Source organism: Balearica regulorum, chromosome 13, assembly GCF_011004875.1.
Source record: "Balearica regulorum gibbericeps isolate bBalReg1 chromosome 13, bBalReg1.pri, whole genome shotgun sequence".
In the NCBI taxonomy this organism is placed as follows: Eukaryota; Metazoa; Chordata; class Aves; order Gruiformes; family Gruidae; genus Balearica; species Balearica regulorum.
The window spans coordinates 10,285,456-10,306,346 of NC_046196.1; the positions used below are offsets into that span (position 1 = coordinate 10,285,456).

General features: G+C 38.3%; 1 protein-coding gene across 4 annotated transcripts in view; it reads left to right on the forward strand.

Moving 5' to 3' along the window:
• BEAN1 (brain expressed associated with NEDD4 1) overlaps nt 1–20,474 on the forward strand; it is a 60,190-nt gene extending 39,716 nt beyond the window's left edge. For all 4 annotated transcript variants that reach the window (XM_075765670.1, XM_075765672.1, XM_075765674.1 and 1 more), the window contains 3 exons: nt 2,135–2,344; nt 4,907–5,048; nt 18,063–20,474. In XM_075765670.1, the coding sequence (XP_075621785.1) occupies nt 2,135–2,344; nt 4,907–5,048; nt 18,063–18,411 (701 nt within the window). In that variant the 3' untranslated portion in view covers nt 18,412–20,474. The remainder of the gene's footprint in view (nt 1–2,134; nt 2,345–4,906; nt 5,049–18,062) is intronic.
• Nucleotides 20,475–20,891: the final 417 nt, after the last annotated feature.

The following is a 20,891-nucleotide window of genomic DNA, read 5'->3' on the forward strand; positions in this document are numbered from 1 at the left end:
AGTCAAGTGCTTCTAAAAAAATTAACAAAAACCCTACTATATGCTAATTCCCCAGGTTTTTATATTTCTAGTCAGTTCTCTCAATTTCAAGTGTTAGCCAATGATAATATACATTGGCTTGAAGCCATCATTTTCTTCTTAAGCTTATTGTGACTGCAAGACACTAAGTGGTATATCCCAAAGGAAAAGAGCAGGGAAAACATTGCTGAAAACTATCTACTAACATCTATCCATGTAAAAAACACTTGCACTTTCAAAATCACATATTGACTTTGCAGAACATTGAAAAGAGCAAAGTTTTGTTAGCCTTAGTTTCTGTAGGAAGCAAATTATTTCTCTGTTCAGCTGGCATATAGCCAGATATAAAAATATATCCATACCATATTTGAAAGCTAGTCTTGGTATATATGCATTTCAATAATATTCTGGTTTACTCAGTCTGATCCTGAGCAGCTAATGGAAGATTTCTTTTTAATTTGGGGGTGTGTGTGTTTGTGTTTTGGTGTTTGTGTTTTGGTTTTTTTTTAAAAGCTGTGGATTAAGGATAGGAAAACAAGTTGCAATAAGCACCCATTTCCAAGACCTAGGCCCAAATTTGGTTACCTTTACTGCGTGCCCAAACTTTTGTCCACAAATAAACATATGGAGCCTTTTACTTAAGCAGGGATTCTGTCTGCTGAAATCCTGAATCCTTTTTCCCATCATTTCTAAGATTTACCACCCCTCCATTAGCAGTACAATTCCCCCATAAATACTTCTATAGGCAATAAATTCAAATGTATAATCCTATGTCGCCAGTTGATACTGTAGAGGAAACTTACTGTTTAACTTTTGATTCTCTCTAGCTCATCTCAGAAGGATATTTGACTTGGGAATAAAATTACTGGATTTATTCTGATTTTTCATAGTTCGGGATATTCTTGTATTTTCCATTTTTCTCCCTTAAGCAGATTTATTATTGAATTTAAATAATATATCTAGAGATTATCTTTTTTAAACAGAGGAAAGCAGTTATAGTTTTTGCCACACACACAACATGAGTGCATTTTGACTGAAAAAAATCAAAATGGGGTGGAAGTACGAGTAGTAACATTGCTGTGTAGAACTGCTTGCCTGGAACAAAGGTGCACAAGCCAGACAGAGCTCAGCTCAGCCTGCAGTCACCTGATGAAGCACAGGGTGTACCTACTGTACCATGATACTTCCACACTGGTTTAAGGTGAGGACTGCCTGACTACACAGCTCATTCCTTACACAGTATCAGGCCAAACTAGGGAGGATGAAATGAGAATGACTGCACCAAACCTAACTTCTCCGCAAAGCATGTAGCCAGCCTGAACACTAGGAAAGCCTGGACTAAGCACAGTCCTTGGGTTACTGTGTAAACATATGGGGGAGCCCAAAGAACAATAAATTAAGTTTATTTACTTTCAGGTTTTTAATGAGTAAATTTTAAGTGTTCATTGTGATAGTTTTCTATTTTGACAATTTATTAGATGTTAAGGCCAAGAGGACCACCATATTGCCCAAGCTTCTGCCTAATAAAAATCCACGTCTTTCATCAAAGTCCAGTGCCTCACTAAGAATCCCACTCTGAATGAGTCTCTTCCCACCTCTGCTCCAAATCAGTTTCTAGGGATGCTGACTCATCCCACAAACTGAAGCATGCCCTGTGCTATAAAAGCATGCTCCTCTGTTTTACTCTTGCCCAAAACTTTATCTGCAAAACCTTGGAGTCTTTTCACACCTAATAACAACACACAATTCCTCTGTTCCTCTTGGAGCCCAAATTTCTGAGCTTTCACATTCCTCCTTGTGCATTGAAGTTCTTTCAGCATCAATCAATTCATGATACAAAGAATCATTCCAGGAATAAGCAATCAAAATTATGCAACATATATAATTGACTCCAGCAGGATATTCCCCAATAACAGGGAAATGATCACTGAGTGACTCCCCCAGAGTCAGTTACTAACAGCTCCAGAAATCGGTCTAATAAATGGGTTGTCCCAACGGATCTGTCTCAGGCTGTCTCTTACGGCTTTGAAAGCCCTTGGTTTTGGCATCTGTGTAACTACATTTTGTAAACGTGTCTCTTCACAACTGACACGTTCTTTCTCTCTCTGCTGTACAGAAGTTCACTTGAACCAAAGCAGCCCAACCAGCGAATTCCCCAGCTACAGTGAAAATGGAAATGATACCAGTTTACTCGTTTCACCCCTTCTGGTGGCTGGAGTAGTGATCGGACTTGTGTTATTTCTATCCTGTGTTACAATCATTGTTGGCAGTCTGCGAAAGGAGGGACGGTTAAGACACCCACATCTGAGGAGAGATGCTGTTTATGGTAAGATAGCTAGTTATAGCAAGATAGTGCTTAACTTTATTGATATCTGGTGCTACAGGCAACAAAAAGGCACCCGGCTGCTGTGCAAGGGATAAAAAAAATTGAAAAAATAGCATAAGTAGGTCACAGGCAGCTTTGTAGTTTAATAGCATCTTTGTGCTGGCACTGAATTCACATAGTACAAGCTCCATAGTTAATGGTTAACATAAACAAGGCAAATGCCAACAGCATTTCTTAAATAGCTTATTTTCCCTTTATAGAGTATAAGATTTCTTCTCCATCGCTAGACTCCTGATAGTTTATTTTCAAATCCTATTATAGCCTTGGAATAGCATATAATGTAATTTCTATTTGTTGGAAAGCCTTTTCACTTCTGCAGTGTGCATCAACCTACAACAATGACTGGGTAATCACTTCTTTTCTGACCACAAAAGTTAGTAACTGGATATAGACAGAACAACAGAGCATCAAAATATCATTACAACTGTCATCAGAGAGATTGGTTTGCTATCAAAAAAGTGCCAATTCCTATAGCCCTACCCCCCTACAAAAACTCCCATACTTTAAAAGGATTTGGGAATATGAAGGAGTTAATCATAGAATTATATTTTTGCCAGTTTTGTTGGGTTGCTGACCAGAAGTTAAAAGCCACTTTGTCAAAAGAAATGACAGAATCTGATTATTTCTATACTTAAGGAAAAAACAGTTTTAAAAAGTTACTAAGTAAGTCTTCAACCAGTAAAAATTCAAATGATAAATGGAGTAGTGAATTAAGTGGAGCATCAACAATTATGTCATCTGTGGTTAGGCTCCTATATCTGCAGCTTAAGAGTACAGTTCTTTCCATATTGTTGATGTTTTTTCTTCACATAGAAAAGATACTACTAGTGAGCCATATAAAAATGCACTGGCTCAGATCTTGATTTCACTGAGGTGAATCAAGTATCCACTGAAGTCAATTGGACTTCATTTAATTATTTGGACCAGGAATTTTCCTGTCTAAAAAAACCACATTTCCTAGCATCAGTTTGTCCACCTGGAGCCAGGAATAATTATTTTTGGCTTTTCCAGAAAGACTTATCCAGATAAGTGAATAACGTCTATGTTTTGTGAATAAATTTTAAACTCCAAAAGAAGTGAAATGCAAACTCTCATAGTAATGTACAGGGGGAAAAAGAAGAAAAAAAATCCAGAAAACGAATGTCTACTATTATTGTAACATCTATTTTTCCTACTTTTCAGCAGCTAAATTTGGGATTAAATAGTTAAACCCAAATTGGAGTTACTGTTCTACCCATGAACAGCAATATTTTGATATGATAAAATACTGACTGTTAAAGATTCAAACACTACATTTAAATCTACTGCTATGTTAATTTCAGCTCCTTTAAAAACCTTGAAGCTGGCAAAACCAAAAAGGACAATTTTCAGACTGCTTGTTAAAAATAACAATGCTAGAGAAATGGAAAAAGAAAAGCATGGTGATATTTTCGGAGAAATTCAAAAGAATAATCTTAAACTAAATTGTGCCAGTCTACCCAAGTGAAAAATTTACATTAGCACACACCATCCTACTATCTCAGCATGCTTCCTCTGGCCAGCATGGGAGCAGCTGGAGTCACTGTGAAGTTGGCTTCCTTTGCTTATCAAGCAAAAGGAAAGCACAGTACATGATAGACTGAATTAGTCCTGGTAAATTCCTCGAGAACACATTGGCAGAGGCGAAAATTGCCAGAAGGAGGAACAGGCTGTTCAAGAGAGTCCTACCCTTTATCCTCTCTTGAGAGAGACACTACTTTGATGTCACTTTAGAAGCTGGTCCTTCTCTCCAGGTACTATTTTAATCCACCGAGTGAAAAGGACCACTTTATTTGGAAAACAATTGCGAAGCGGGGAAAAGGGAGCAGAGATTTCTGCATTCTTATGGAAATTTAGCCCAGAATATCCAGCATTAACTAACTATCCTCAAAAGACAGACAATAGCACTCACTTCTTGGTATTTCCGGAGCTATGAAGTGTGAAAGCATCAAAAAATCCCTGGAGCAGGCAGCAGGATGATTTTCTCTAGTATTTTCCAGTTTTTCCCCTTTTTGTGAGTGTTCTTATTGAGAACAGCATTTTCTCAAGACACATACCTACAATCAAACACCTAAGCCTCCTTTTAAAACCGTTCACAGAATTGGCAAGGTTTCAGTGTACGCAACTCCTGGGATCTTCAGCAATCCTGCTAACATTTGAAACTGCATGCAGCAGAACTGACACTCCTTTTCAACCTCTGAGGCACAAGAAAAGCTTTAGACGCTTGCATCTTGTAGGGCAGCACTAAATATATAGTCCCTGTGCCATAGCCTGCAACACCACAGTTTACCTACATATGATGCTAACTTGTTCTTATAGGCATAGAAGTGTCCTGTGAAACCTGATTGTTCCAGAACACCAGTAATTAATGTACATCAGACAGGTTTTATTTTCTGGTTTATGGCAGTGTTACAAACAGTGATACTGTCTCAGAGAATCCACCACAGAGAAAAAGAGCAGCAATATTAATTGCTTGTTTTCCAGCTCCAGATGGCTTCTCTTATGGTGGCTCTTTTGGAGAGCTAAGATCCACCTGCATGGAGGAGTTTCCCCCAGCTTTTGATTTTGGTTCCTACCTGGATACACTTTCTCAGGTCAACGTCATGTATCCCGATTCACCTCCACGGTAAGCACTTTTCTAAAATTCTAATTGTTATAGTCCTGCACTTGCAAAGCCTGTTAAAGAAGAAAATAAAACTGCTAGACCTCTACCCACTACAAAAATGCAGGTCACACAAACTCTAAATACAGACAGACTTTGTTTAGTTTGAGTATAATTTCAAGTTTTCCCTAGCAGAATGTATCTTTACTAAATAAAGGCATACGTACAGCCAATTCTTATTTACTAATATTCACATTAAAATGTATCATACTGGTGGCATACTAATGAAACACACAAGTAAAATTACTTGTGAACATCTTTCTTAGAAAGCAATGAGTTTACAAGTCAAAGTTTCACTTCTAGGAGAAAAATATATACTTTTTTCAAGAACTATCAGGTTACATTTATTACTGACCTTGAGACTGGAAAAAAAAGGAAAAGTGCAAGATACCTTTAAACTTTTCCTGTTTTTCAGCAAGTCTGACTTCTCAGCTTTCTTAACCCCAGTATTCTATCAGAAAGCAGAACTGAAGAAAACATACCATTCTGACATACCCAGTAATTGTACTTAACCTCCTAATTTAGGATAGGGGAAAAAATTGTTTGGGATTGTTCATTTTATGTCAGTAATATGTGAAGAAGGTCGACTACCATTTCAGCTGTTTAACCCAAACCTGCTCTGGAGAGCCACAGTTGCCTGGATTGTAGTAGCATCTTTGGAGAAGAGTGTCCATCAAATATCAGGCAGTTCTAATTGCCTGTGGAGGTAACATTGCCCAAAGACAGTTATTCCAGAAATTATATAGCAGCTTCTTTCACATTTGTGTGCCTGCATTCACAGGATACAAGAATGGTCTGCACGAGTGACAAGAGTCATACTTTAAGCCATCTATATCTCCTCTGTGTTCTTCAAGCACCTTGAGGTTAATACATGAAGGAATTCAGTTACTCCTTCCAATTAACCAACAGAAATCGTTTTAAACAGAACATCACTTCAGGCTTTCTGTACTGCTGTATCTTACAAACAGCAAATAATGGTTGAACAGCCATGCCCCTCCTCTTTTTTTTTTTCTTTTCTTCCTTTTAAGCAGACTGTGTTTTGAGTTAACCCAATATACTCATAAGATCAGCCCTTTTCTGATTGCTTGTATCCAGACACAATACAGAGCAAGTCAGTAGCATGAACATACAATATATAGACCTTTGCTGTTTCTATTCTATGTATGTTCTACAAGCAACTCTTCATGTATTACAGAGTCATACTATATAATAAATGGGCTTTTAGAGATGGTGTAAATATTTTAGCAGAAAGCTCTTATGGGAAAAATTATTCTGAGCCTGGCATCTATATTTGTAGAACTTCATATAAATCCACTTCGGCATTTAGACTGGTTTTTGGACCCACACCCACAAGTCTTTACTAATAAAAGCCAGCCAGCTGACACCCAAGCAACAGCTTGAGTGGGCAGTTGGCCAGATTTCTGAGAACAGGCTCAGACTCGTGTGAATAAGCTCTGAGAACATATTTCTTTAGTAGACAGGTCTCCTAAGATTATACCAAAGGTTCCTTCCATTTCCAGTTTGAAACAGGCCCAAAGAAGGATTTTCCACCTCTATGGAGTTCTCTGTTTAGAAGGAGAGACACAAATGATACAGGATAACACTAGATGATCTGTGCTTTCCTGTAAATTCTCCAGCTACTTCTGTAATAAGCCTGGCACACAAGTTAACTATGTTGTGTGCTGCCTTGTTCTAAGAAACTATCCTGGGACATCAGTACTAGGATCAGAGAGACAAAAGGTGTCCAACCACTGCCTCCTCAAGTTCCCTTCTAGGCTGAGTGGACCCAAGATCTGACTCCCTTCCCTGAGGGGCCCAAGATCTGACTGCATACACAAGGAATCACTGCTCATCCCATTAACTGCAGTTCTGCATCACAGGCCAAAAGTAAAGATTATTGTTAATGGTTTTGCTGCTTTCTCACTGCTACCATAGTTAAATATTTTAGAAGTAGCTTCAGCAAATCATCAAAATCTTACGAAGTTTTACATCTTAGCGACACAACTCAGAGAAGACTTCAGGAAAAGTAGAGCTTAGCAGATGGCTGAAAAAGCAAAGCTACGTAGAGAGACACTTAAACCTACTATTAATACATTATATAGTCCTTTGTAACTTTCTGTCAGAAAAGCATTGGTTGAGAAGCATTGTATGAATACTTTGTATTATGAAAGAACCTGAAAATTTTCTGTATAGCTACCTTTACACTGTCCTCCATGGCATAACACTGAAGTGTATTTTTTCTAATTAGTAGAGCATGGAGATTATTTGGACTGATGGGTGCTAATGGCAGCAAAACCGACTGTCAGACATGGCCTTGAAGCATAAACAAGACATGCTTGACCTTGTGCATTTAAAATACTAACTCACTGGGATCAATCTTGTTACATATGATAGATGAGGTTTGAAGATGAGGTCTACTGAAACGTAGCACTGGCTAAATTAATGCAATTCCTCCTTCTAATTCATGCAGTGCAAGACGTAAATTAAAGCTAAACTAGCATGCCCAAAAGCTAATAACACAACTGTAGCATAAACAGAACAGAAATGAAGAGCAGCAGGGAAAGCAACTGCATTGGCAAATAACTCTCAACACGTATTTGAAGTGAAAGAATTCAGTGACTGAAAACTAGTGCCCTGCTGCCACATGCATTAGCTTCATTTAACCACATTGTTCTAATACAGCCTGCAAGAGGCAACTGTGGAGCCAAGTATTCTTGAACATACCATTTTTGCTAAAACCATACTTTCTGAAATTATTTCAGTAGAAAGCATGACACCTCTGTTTGGCCAAGGGAGTTATTATAATTAGTTTAGAATGTTTTAATTAGATTTTATAGTTGGGCTTTAAACTATGAAATAAGTGGAAGAGGAATTTTAGGGAAGGCTGATGAAACAAAGAGTCAGAATACCCATATCTATGGCGGAGGGAGAGCTAACTGTTCAGGACTGCCCACTCTCAACTCTCCAATTGAAAGTCCAATGCAAAATACTATTTATATAAAAACTTTAATTGGGAAATTCATTTATGAAAATGCCTTGGGATGTTAATAATTTAATTGCTTTGATATCTAAATCACAAATTTCATTTGAGGCTCAATTTGATTATCACCATAGACACTTCCACTAACCACTTTCTTACATTACATTTTACATTAGATTTAGAGGAACACCGTTCACTGAGTTTTGTCATTAGCCTGCTGTAGTTGCAGGGTAGTTACAGAAAAGCCATTTGGTCACAATTTGTCTTGACAGCCCAAAATATACACTGTTCCTATCCATAAACATCCCTTTAGGATAATTAATGACTTTCTAATGAATCTCAGATCTCTGTTAGCATCTGTCAGATTGATTTTACATGAAGTGTAGAAGGGAAATATAAAAACAAAATATAGTGTGCATGAACTAAGCAGTTTCAAGATATTAAGGGTCTGTATTTTAAAGCCTATTTCTATACATGTACAGATACTTGTAGCAGCGCTGGAAGTTAAGTTAATGTTTTATAGTCTGTGTTACCAGAGATGACAAAGTATTTGTTTCCAAGAAAGTTCAGTCATCTGAGAAAGATGATCCAGGTGATCTAGCAACAATTCTAAACCACAGAATTCTTCTCCCTCCAAATTAGAAAATTTGTTCAAATTCAACCAGGACAAAATATAAGAACAATCTCCCTGCCACAGCCTACCTACCACCATAGTAAATATGACTTTGAAAGAAATACTGTCACAGTGAATGTTGAGCAAATAGGCAAATATTGGATTTACAGGCTTTCCAGTAAAAGTAAAATAATCTAATCTTATTTTTAGTATCTTTAAGCTTTTAAGATTAAAAAAGAAAAAAAAAAACAACCAAGAGTATTATTTGGAGTTATATGGCAGGCAGCAGACCTTTAATCAAAAGAGTCTTCTGGAGTTTGATCAAGATGGCTGTAGTTGTCATATTACATATCCCAAACACATGCTTTGGACACTGTGTGGATAATACCTTTATAGATAGAAATCGTGAGCTCATACTCATGTTCACTGAGCCCAGAGTTCATTGTAACACATGCAGATACAGTGAGCTTTCCTAATTATCTTTTTATATACACATAATAAGAAAGCTGTTTATAAATAATTTGAGCTTACATGTTTTAAATGGCTTGAAATACAGTACCAATCAAGGATCAAGATCGAGTAAATTAAAAACAATTGCATATTCTTGATTAGAGTCTCTAAAATCCTAACAATGAGGACATTCAAGGTTCCCTGCACGAAAGGAATTTTATCAACTTTTCACCTTTCGGCCAGAGGAAATGTATCTCACGCCATTTGACTAAGTGCTTTTTCACTCCTTAGTGATTGGATATTAATGGTATGTACAGAGCTTTAGGCAACCAAGGTTATCGCCTTTTCATCTGTGACTCATGACTGTCTAATACAGAACATCATTGAGGAATGACTCTTGAGCGAGATGGAGGGATTTAGCTTCAGGAATAGTTTTAATGGAAGCCACAAAAGCCCTCTCTCTATTTCACATTGAGATGTGTCCTGCAGGGTGCACTATGACAGAAATGTGTTAGTCACCCATTATCCTAGTATTCACATTAGAACACATTGGGGGGTTTTTTTGTTTGTTTTCAGTGTGCTCACTCTACCTCATCTGGTCATCTTGCCTAATCTATATAGGATCAATTGTAGAGAAAATTGTCTGTTTATGCTTGATAAATTCCAGTACTCTTAATACCCACATTCAGTCTGCATTGGTTAAATGGGCAAATCCATTTAAAAATTACTTTAAAGTGGCAAAAGGAAATGCTCATGTCTCACAGATACTAATTTCCCTCTAAATATGAAAACCAAAAAAAAAATCCAAACTACTTAAGGTACTTTCTTTTTCAAGACATACTTTCCATCCCCTACTTCTGAGGAAGCAAGTTAGCTGTATCAGAGGGAAGAAGGCTTGAACCAGCTTTCTAGATTTTCTTGAAAGACAGAATTAGGCTTGCAGGAAACTAACATAAAAACTTGCTACGTTGTGCGGATTCCTTTGCCAAGGCCACTTTTCCTGCAAGCATGCAAGGTAAGTAGCTTTTGGCACATTACAATAACAGTTGGGAAAGCACGACATGGACATTTGTCCAGATCTCACTTCAGTACCCTCACTGAGATTTTCAGTCAGTAAAGTAAAAAAAAAACAAAAAAAAAACCACCCAACATTGGAAGTATGACAGTATTAAATCCACTGGAAATCATGACATAAAACTCTCAATTCTTTTGACTCCAAATTCTGAGCAACGAGACCTTCCAAAGCCCCTCCCTTCACATCCTAGTTTATTGTGTAATATTAATTAGGAATAGCAGCAAGTTAATTGCTTTTTGATTAGTTAGTTGCCCTCTGCTGTCAATGGACTTTTACACAACACCCACATTTCACAGCCCATCGAGCACAGGGAGGTTGCCTTAGTGCCTGACATTAAGCCAGCCCTTGTGAGGTCAGAGTATACAAGTGAGATCCCAACAAGTATCTAGACTAGTGCTTCAGCTGTCTTTGGTATATCTCTAAGCAGAGCCCTGCCCTAAGCTAGATTCTCAGCTGATGCGAATGCTACCATACCAGTGGCAGCACCATCAAGTTATATCTGCTCTATGAACAGCTTCTCCCCTAAGCTGCCCTCATCTTCCTATTTTCTACTAACAGATAATCCAGGAAGCCATTTCAGTCAGAGGATCATAGGCTTGAAAGGATCTTCTGCAGTTACCCAGTCCCACCCCTGCTGCTGCAAGTAATAATTCATAATAGAAATTTACCTATTCCATAACATAGTTTGCAGGGATCATTTTTGTTCATGTTATACTCATTCCAGAATACCTAAGGACAGATCTAATTCCTAACTATTATGGCAAACTCTTATCTCCAGCTTAAATTTGTTCATAGCCATTGTGTGATTGTTTCTTTTTGTTGCATTTCCATTCCTCTTAAATACCCATGCCTTTCTCTTTACTTGCTTGTTGTATTTGTAGCCAAAAAAATCTTCCCACACCTCAGCCTGCACGCTGTGAAGCTAAGGCACAAAGTTCTCGTAGCTTTCTGTCATCGAAAATATCTGTTGGGATGCTACATCATCTGACCAGACTTTCTCTACACCTGTCCCAGTTTCACTCTAGAAGTGCAAACTATTGCTGCATATAAAAAAAACCCCACAAACCTCAGAATTCATTCCTAGAATAAAGCAAAGCCTTTTCTAAGAATATGATCCTAAAACACGTTACATGGCAAATTTTCTGAAATATTAGCAGGTCCTAAGCATGCCTGCTGGCATGCAAAAATTGGTATTGTTGTTTAGAAGCCTGTTTGTGTATGGCTCCATGGACTGGGAGGCTACAAGAGATTATTTTGAAATAAATTTACTTAACTGATTATTATTACTCAACCAGTGCCCACAGTTTCACTGTCATTTACTGTATAATGTTTACATAAATCCAGAGACTAAACACCTATGATCAAGTGGTTGTTCTTATCATAGAATGGTTTGCATTGGAAGGGACCTTAAAGATCATCTAGTTCCAACCCTCCTGCTACAGGCAGGGACACCCTCCACTAGACCACTTTGCCCAAAGCCCCATCCACTGTATATATGAATATATATATATTCATTATATATAAAATGAATGCCAGGCTGAAATGTATCATATAAAATCTTCATCATAGAATTACTTCTTTTAAATAAAACATTTATCTTAATTGTTTAAAGCTGCACAATTATGTTTAAGCTGTATTTTATCAGTTTCAAATGCTATCTGCTATATGTTCTCATGAAAACACTGTTTACATCTCATTTTTCATCTGGAATATGTATTCATCAGAGTGCCACAACTTTCTCAAGATTTTCTTGACACATAGTACAAAATAAAGATCCAGATTTTTAGTGCTTATTAACACAAATAGTCCCATTGTAGTTGGGGAGAATGGGAAATTCCAGAAATAACTATGAACAGAAAAAAAGGTAGAAAAAAATTAATTCCAGGTTTTCATGTCTCTTCAAGGGTTAAGTTACTTAAGCCTTAGATGTTTCCTTGAACAATACATCTTGGGTTACATTTTTTACTATTTAAAAAACATTAAAATAAAAAACAGAAATGTTATTTGTTCATGGTTACCTACTCCAAGATCAGGCAGGCACCTTGGAGGTGAATTTACCACACCTCTGGGAGCTTAAAAGTCAATTAAGTTAGGAGATGAGCATTGCTCTACAGCTAATAAAAAGAGAGAGGTTCCTCCAGAGTACCTGGAGAGGAGTCTCCCCCTTGTTTAAACAGCTGCATTTCAAACATGTGTGACAAAACATTTCCAGAAAATTCTCTAGTGATTTTTATGGAGCATTGGATCATTCCTTTAGGGCGCTGGCTTGGCTGACCCTGTGGGCTGTTACCTCTGGGTGTTACATGTTTGTTACTCACCCCCTCACCCACTGTAATTTGGGATCAGTCATAGTAAAGAGTTCTCATGTAATATTACCTAGGTCCAGAGAGTAGAGTCATAACATACAACACATGAATGAAAAACAAAAATACATCTATTTGACAAAGAAGAATTCTTTATTCCCCAGATTTGCCTTTTTTTCCACTAGCTATTCTTTGCACCTTAAAAAAGCAGAACTTTTATCTTTCCCCACAGAGTGGGTCATAATTTATGAATGACAGCTAGTTAAATAAGCTCTTTTGGGTTTCCTTAGCAACAAACCTATCCTAATACTGCAATGAGACCTGACAAATTCATGAAGTTCCCCCCTCCAACATTCTGAGTCAACAAAGTCAGCTTGACGAGCTGCTGTATTTTTTAAGCAATATTCTTCTCTTTGCAGATCACATTTATATGCGATAAAGTTATGTTTACAGACATCAGCCTTCCTTGCCTTTCCTAGTATAATTATCCCTTAAAACCTCAATAGCATAGTCTACAATGGCAATGGAGTTATTCTGACAAGAAACAAGGCCAAAAAAGAAAAAAAGTAGACAACAGCACATTTCATGGGCCCTTCTTCCTCTGACTGCCTGTAAGGTACACTGAACATTAAGATACTATAATAAAAAAAAATAAAAAGGATTAAAATGAATTCAGCACAAGTACTGAAGTACTGTAACCAAGGATTTTTTTCAGGGCTGAGACACATATGATATTCATGAGATGCAGTATAATGAATTCCTGTGGGCCATTATTAAGTTATGGTAACACAATACTTTTCAAAAGCATTTGCTTTCTTGTCTAGGATTTTCCGGTGACTGCTGTACTGAATTTCAAGCATCAGCTACTTTACAGTACGATAACTTCACAGAACTGAATCTCTCAGATAAAGCATAACTATCATTGTATTTTTTGCAAGAGACTAGCAAGTGTTTTTGTTTTTCTACTGAAGTCATACAAGGTCACGCTCTTGCATTTTCAATTGCAAAACATATAATATACACATATATATGTAGGTGTCATTCCCTTAGCAGTTACTGAGGCTGTGCTTTTATGATACGGCTAATAAGTTCTGCCCGTGTGCTGTAGTCTAAAACCTACCCCGCTTCCCCCATCTCTCCTACTTCCCTTGTTTTACATTAATGCCCAATGGCAGACTATGCTGTGAACTTCCAACTCAGGTAGCTAAATCAGTAGAAATCTGGCCCAGAAAACCACACACACACACACACAAAAGTGAGAAAAACCAAACACAAACACACGTGCACAAAAACCCATGCACGCAACCTTTTTGCCTATTTAGCTCCAGATTGGGGATCGTGACTAGGAGGAAGTAGCACAAGGAAAACAGTGGGAGTATGCAACAGGGCAGGGGACACTTCCTTACAATGACATGGATGTTGGCTCATGTTGAAACCACAGCTTTACACATCACTGAGCTTTAAAGCTGCCACCTTCTCAGCTGAAATCGACAGCATTAGTTACCACACTTAAGTGACTTGCATGTAATAGTATAATTTTAGTATTAGGAATCATCATTACTGATTGTTATGGATGCATTTATGTTCTTTTTAGTGCTAGCTATCATTACATAGTACCTCTGGTATCGAGGTCTCTATACTAGATGATAGGAAAGCAGCTCTTTCGTTCTATTCTAGTTTGCATTCTTTGCAAGTAAAAAGAAACAAACCTCAAAGCTGTGTCAAAGGTGCAAATCTTGCACTGCACGACAACTTAGCAGTACCACTGATACACAGCTCACTGCAGTAAAATGCAAGAGTCCGTTCACCTCTTCTCCTCAAACATGAAGCTTTATTTTAAGAGAACAGTAAGAATTTAGTATCACTCAAATCAGTACATGGTAATCAACTGCAAGAAATGATTGCTATTACACTTTTTTATAAGTAATCATTTAAATCTTTTGAGAAATTATTTTCCAACCAACATATATGGACAGTGGGTGCCTGTCGAACTGTGTATTACTACTTATAATACTTGCTTAGAATCCTCTAATAAAAAAAGATCTGGTAAAGACTAGATGCATAAATTTACATATTATGGTCTCTCTGAAGGAGAGACTGTAATTTCCTGTTTGCAAAACAAAATTCAAGCTTATAATGTTGATAGTTCATTGGTTATTGTACAGGAATACCTTTATACCACCACTCAAAGCACAACCAAATTACTGAGCCTGTTAAACAAGGGCAGAACAAAGAAAGCAAAACATTCAGAAACTAGGGGTAAAAAGATAAAGTTGCTTGTATGACCTTAATTCATCTCCTTTCTATCCTCAACAAAAAATGCTAGGAACCTTACCTATAGCTCCACTACTGGTATCATAGCAATAGCTGTTTGCAATGTCATCGTTACCACACTTAGAAGAGAATATGGGAAACTATCAAGATCATAAATTGCTAATGAAATAAAAGAAGTTATAAAAAAAAAAACCCAACTATTTGAATGATTTGTAGTTGCCTCCTTGGCCACAACGATCTGTAGGTACAGCTGTGAAGGTGCCAAAAAGTTCCTTAATTGAAAATCTGGCATGTGTTCCTTATGGCCCTATTTAATTTTAAAATGTGCACTTAATTGCCAGAAATGGGGGGGGGAATGCACGGACACAACACACAACATTACTTGCATTCAAATTTGGACAAAAAGAAAGAATTCTTTTTTTATCCATCATATGTATGAAGAAAAAGTGCCCTAACACTAATATATTGATATTTGGAACTAAACACTAAAATGGCACAAAAGTCTTGAATACCCCAATTTGATACCCATTTGTCTTGATGCTTAAAAGTCTCCTTCCCAAAAAATCATTTTGTTATTTATCCCACCGAGCATTTTAGTTCTACACAGCTGATCTATGGTCCATGAAAGATATTAAATTAAATATTAAATTAAATCCAAAGGAAAGAAATGCAGATGATCAGGTAACAACAGTAAGTAGAAGGTTCATACTATGCCCATTTCTCCTTTAGGTCTGTGGCAGATTTCCCTTGCACTGGGCCCGAGGCCAGAATCAGTAGACAAACTTCTTTCCTTTTGTGTCTCAGCAAAAGGATTCAAAGTTTTCCACCTTGAAACTCACTTTACTGTGGGTTTTTCAAAATTGAAACTGTTTTACTATGGTAAAAGGACCCAGTAGGTGCTCTTCATTAGCCTGATTAAGTCAGTCAAAATCTGTGGAAAGATTTTAAATAAATTCACTGTGTCTTGGGTCAGTAAAATGTAAATTAAGTAAAGATGGAGCTCATCATAAGTAATCCTGCAAAGAGCAGCTCTTCCTTTACTCTGAGTTCGTGAAGAGTTGAGGACATCGGGTCCTCAATCCCTAACTGAGGTCTAAGATCTTTGGAAAGAATATCAGGTATGCTTGAAAGCTTCAGTGGGTTTAGCAGAGGCTGGACTGAAATCTTTTCCACATGCTTATACAAAACCAGTTGAACCTCCTACATGCTGGGACTTGTTTCTGAAGTATCTAGCAGCCCTATTCAGGATCTTCAGAACAGAGTTATGTTTTTTAAATACCATTCTTTCTGATGGGAAAATTGAAATTTTCTAGTCTGAATTTAGAACCATTGTCTTCATGAATATGAAAAAAGATAAGAGGGAGGTAAAAATAAAAACACCTGTGGATGTTTGAGTTATTTAGTAACCTAGTACTAATATTTCACTTTCTTACCTTTCCCTTCCCCAAAAGCCACTTCCATCACCTAGACTAGGAACAATACCATCAAAATCATCAAGAGCACTCTGATGGTATGAATGAATGCAGGAGAACCAAGTATTTTTTGCAGTAGATTTGAGCTCACTCTAACCAATGCAAGCTACCCTGCTGCAAGCCACTTAGAGTCTACAAGTAGGGTTTATTAGCTTAGGTTTAGCCTGGCAGTAATGCAATTACAGGGGCAGAATGACTGCCTGTAGTCTACTGAGAAGACACATGCTAAATATCCTAAGTTTCAGGAAATATCCTAGATCTTAATAGCACTGCAGTTAGAGTGGTTGAGGAAATGGGTTCTTAATTTGTCTGGCTCCAGCAGAATTGTTTTTCAGGTTAACTGAGTAGGCAAAGGTTGTTTGTTTTGGGTTTTTTTTCCACAGGAAACATTCCCTCCTTCAGAATTGGATTTAAAATGATCCAAAACAGTTGAACAAGGCAGCCACAAACAAAACAGGTCTAACATTTAAAATCATGATATTATGACTCTTCCTCACTTTTGCCTGTAGCCAGGAAAACAAGACCTTCCTTTAGACCACTAGACCTGGGCTGGTTTGATAGCAAAAGTGGAATCAGCTTTTGTTTGTGGATAAACAGGCAATGTTAGGATAGCCAGAGAGTGGACCACCCAGGTAACACACTAGATTCCCAGTTCTGGTTCAGCCCTCCTTCCGGCAACAGTGCAATCTCTGCAGAGCCCTTAGGCTCAAAGGGCTGGGCAGTGCCAATGCAGCACAGTACAACCACATGGAGCCTGCTCATGTCCGCTCTGTCCATTCCCGTCTCCTTCCTGCAACATAGAACATGGGAAAAACACAAGCACAAAGACATGCCAGTCTATCTAGGCTCATTATTTACCCCTTCTGGGCCTCCCTAGGCTGTGCAGTCCAAGCTCCAACCTAAGGTGTCTGCAGTCACAGCGGGACAGCAAGCACTGAGTGTGATAGCGGAGCAAGGAGGTAATAGTTTGCCCTAGCTCTAGATTGGCAGCACAGACAGAACTACAAAGCCTGGATAGACCTGAGCTGGCTCCTCATGGAAATCCCACAAATTGGTCTGTCTCGCATTCCTCCTTTTTGGGAGGAACATGACGGGGCATCTGCAGAGTCTCAGAATGACCAGCATGAGTCTGTCAAGATTATTCATCACAGCTCTGCACCTCAGCAAGAAATCCTCCTGCCTCTGCCAGCACAGATCTGCAACCCAGACAACCCGCTGCATGTAACTGCTGGCTGAGCACCAGGGACGTGCAAGTCAGAAGGACAGCATTTGATGTGATACTCTACTTTAGACTCCATCTAAGGCTCTCTGTGCCTTATTTCATAACTGTAAAATGGCAATACCACTTCCTTTTTCCCCCAAGCTATTTTCTAACTTAGCTACTTACAAGCAGTTGAGAGCAGGAATGAAGCCCTCCTGTGTTGCACCTGTGGTGACTGGTGCAGCATGCACAGCTTTGTGTAAGCCAGCAGTATTATTCCTCCTGCTCCTGTGTAACTGGCTGTAAGGAGCTGGGCTTATCCCCAGGCACCTCAGCTGAATGGTGCTGCCACAGATGTTGCTTTCATGCAGGAGGATAGAGTCTGAACTTTCACTGAAACCTCTGGGATTATCTTTAGGTATTTGGAGATGTGCTTGTAAGTACTACGCTCTCAAGTGTCTCACATGACAGGGTAAGCAAGGATGTGGGCTGAGGAACAAAACACCAGATGATCCTTTTCTTCTCACTTTACCTGCCCCTGTTATGCTGAAAATAACGTACTGTGGCATTTTTCACAGGAATCTAATGAGAAATTCCTTTTTTCTTTCAGCTACGATGAATGTGTGGGGCCAGGAGCAACACAAATATATATTCCCACAGATGATCCCCCCCCGTATTCTCTAACAGACCCTTGTCAAAGAAATGAAATATCTATAAACATTAGCCTGGAAGAAGCAGCAGCATCTGGGACTACAGGACAGGCTGCAAATTATGCAGTCAGGCTGCAGGACTTGCAGCAACCCATTTCATCCATCTCTTTGTCGTCTCTCACTCTGGAGGCTGCTCCCCTGTATGAGACAGTGGTGTGTGAACAGAATATCCCCATCCCACTTGTTCCAATGGAAGTACTGAAAAATTCTTCCACTGACTATCAGACCCTTCTGAACCAAATCATATGAATAAAAGTGGCTCTTTCCTTCAATTCTTCTGAAGAACTCAGATCAACAAAAACATTTAAATGGAAGAATAAAACCTTTGAAAGTTTTATCTATTTTATATCTTTAAACAGGGATGCAATGGGATTTTATTTTTTACAGTCCATTTTGAAAGTTTACCTAAACTTCCCTCTTTGTGCTTCAAAGTGTTCCATGACATCACACAGCATAAAAGAGCAGCAGTGACAAGCAGTGCATCTGACCTTTTGAAGCATTTCAAAACATATTGAAATCAGCCACTCTTAATGTAGATACATGTTATCCAGTCAAGCCTACTTGTTGATTATATGATACTTTGCATGTTTTAGAGCAGAAGGGAAAAGAGCATTTTGGTGTCTTTGTAGGTGTCACTAGTACATTTCATTCAGTGTCTTGGCAACAAAGCATTTTTTAAATAATTCTTTGTCTAAATATATATGTCAGTAGACAGACCACCACCTGCAAAACATGACTATCAGTACCATATAGGAGCAAAAGAAAAAGGAGAATAATATTTTGATAGTCACATTTTCCCTTTGGAAAGCCTGGCCGGTACCAGGCTTTCCACACCATTGTAAAGTCTGCTGGTAAGTCTTCCTCAAAAGAAACCAGTGGCAAGTGATGGAGGGGTGGCAACAGAGCCCCAAACACCAATTGGCTTTACCTACAGAAGCTGTGCCACAGCCACGTGCAGGCCTGGGAGCTGCATGCCCTTCACGGGGACTTGCTATAGCCAAGGGACGGGCAGTGTCTGGAATCCCAGAAGATGCTTCATGCCAACTCCCATGCATGACTGCATTTTCAAGCACTAACTGGTCTCTTTCTTCGGTAAGGAGCCTGTAGCATTACAAAGGACCTTGACCTCTAGTAATTGCATTAGTGTGATGTAAATAATAGGTGCTGGACTTGGCATGCACAGTTACTTTGTGCAGAAACCTTTTTTATTAGGCATGATCCTTTTCACTGAAATTTTGCTATGCACAGATCTATCTTTTATTCATAGACCTGGACTTCTCACACATTCATATGATAACTGCATACAAGTTGGAGATGCACACTAGCAGGAACAGCAGAGGTAAACTGCAGATGTGAGAGTTAAATCTTACATGGTGCTTACATAAGCACCCTATCTCCACACAAGGACTACATCTTCAACCAGTACTAGGTTAGCAGAGTTACCAGAGGCTCATCTCCACTAAATCTCTTAAGAGGTATTTTCACTGAAAAAAAAGAAATTTACACTGATAAAATGGACTTCAGTTTACTACCCCCACTGAAGGATAGGTAAAAGTGAGTATAGTAAATATATACTTGTGTTTAAAAGGAAGTATCATCCAAATTATTAAAATTGCACTTAGATTTTCTGTAAATACTAAATAATTTTCAACTGTAATCATCATCCAACACTCCAAAGATTGACACAATTATAATTAATATTGAGATGGGAAGTAATTATATGGTTCTTACTGCTGTATAAATTATACCATTACTGAGTCATATGCACATGATAAGGTAAGTATGCATTTTTTGCTAAGTAGATGAGAGTAAATATGTATTTTGCTAAAAGAACAGAATTCTCTTGCAGTTCGGCAAGATTTTCAATATTCTCAGTATACTATACCCAAACCAACAAAAAAAAATCATAATTTTGCACTGCAAAACTGCTGGCAGGCATTGCCACAATGTAGGCTGTATTTCACATCTGTATTTTTAAGAGACAGAACCATTGCTTTCTATAAAGTACTAGTGTGAACAGTTTTGTGGTGTACAATGAGAGAAGCAAAACTCTACACTATCTATTAGGGGGCAGAAATGAAAACCCACATAGAAATATACCAGTCAGTTTTATTGGCAGGAAAATAAAATGTGAAGGAAAGCACAGAGGTTTATTTATGCAGAACAGGACATGCTTTCATAGCTCTGTCTTCCTGCAGCTCTTGGAGACCTGCCTAGAACAGAGTGAGGCACTGGGACCAAACCCTGCCTACTTCAGGATGCTATTGGGGAGGTGGAGGGGGAAATCTAATAAACAAATATTAGAAGGCAAATGGGATTTTACTTTTTTTCTGAAAGTGAGTCTCTCTTACCTGTAACATGGCAAACCTGAACGTTCTTCTGAAGACAAGCACAGAGGGTTTTTCACACCTGGCTGGCAAGCCTCTACTGTCTCACAGATGCTTACAGTTTCTGTGTATTTTGGGAAATCCCTTCAACCTGCTTGGCTTTTAACCTGACAGGGACTTCATGACCTTCCACTAACTTTCTGTCTGTGGTTTACTAGTTTTAAATAGGTCTCTGATGAAAGTGGGAGATTTGTATTTTACCTCATGATAGAAATGTATTACTGAGATTACAGAAAAATATTCGAAGTCTTTCTTCATTTGATAACAGTTACACTTCCTTAGCATTGTGATCTGGATTGTACGTAGCAGCATTACTTACAAATAGCTGTCTACTCCCTCTTG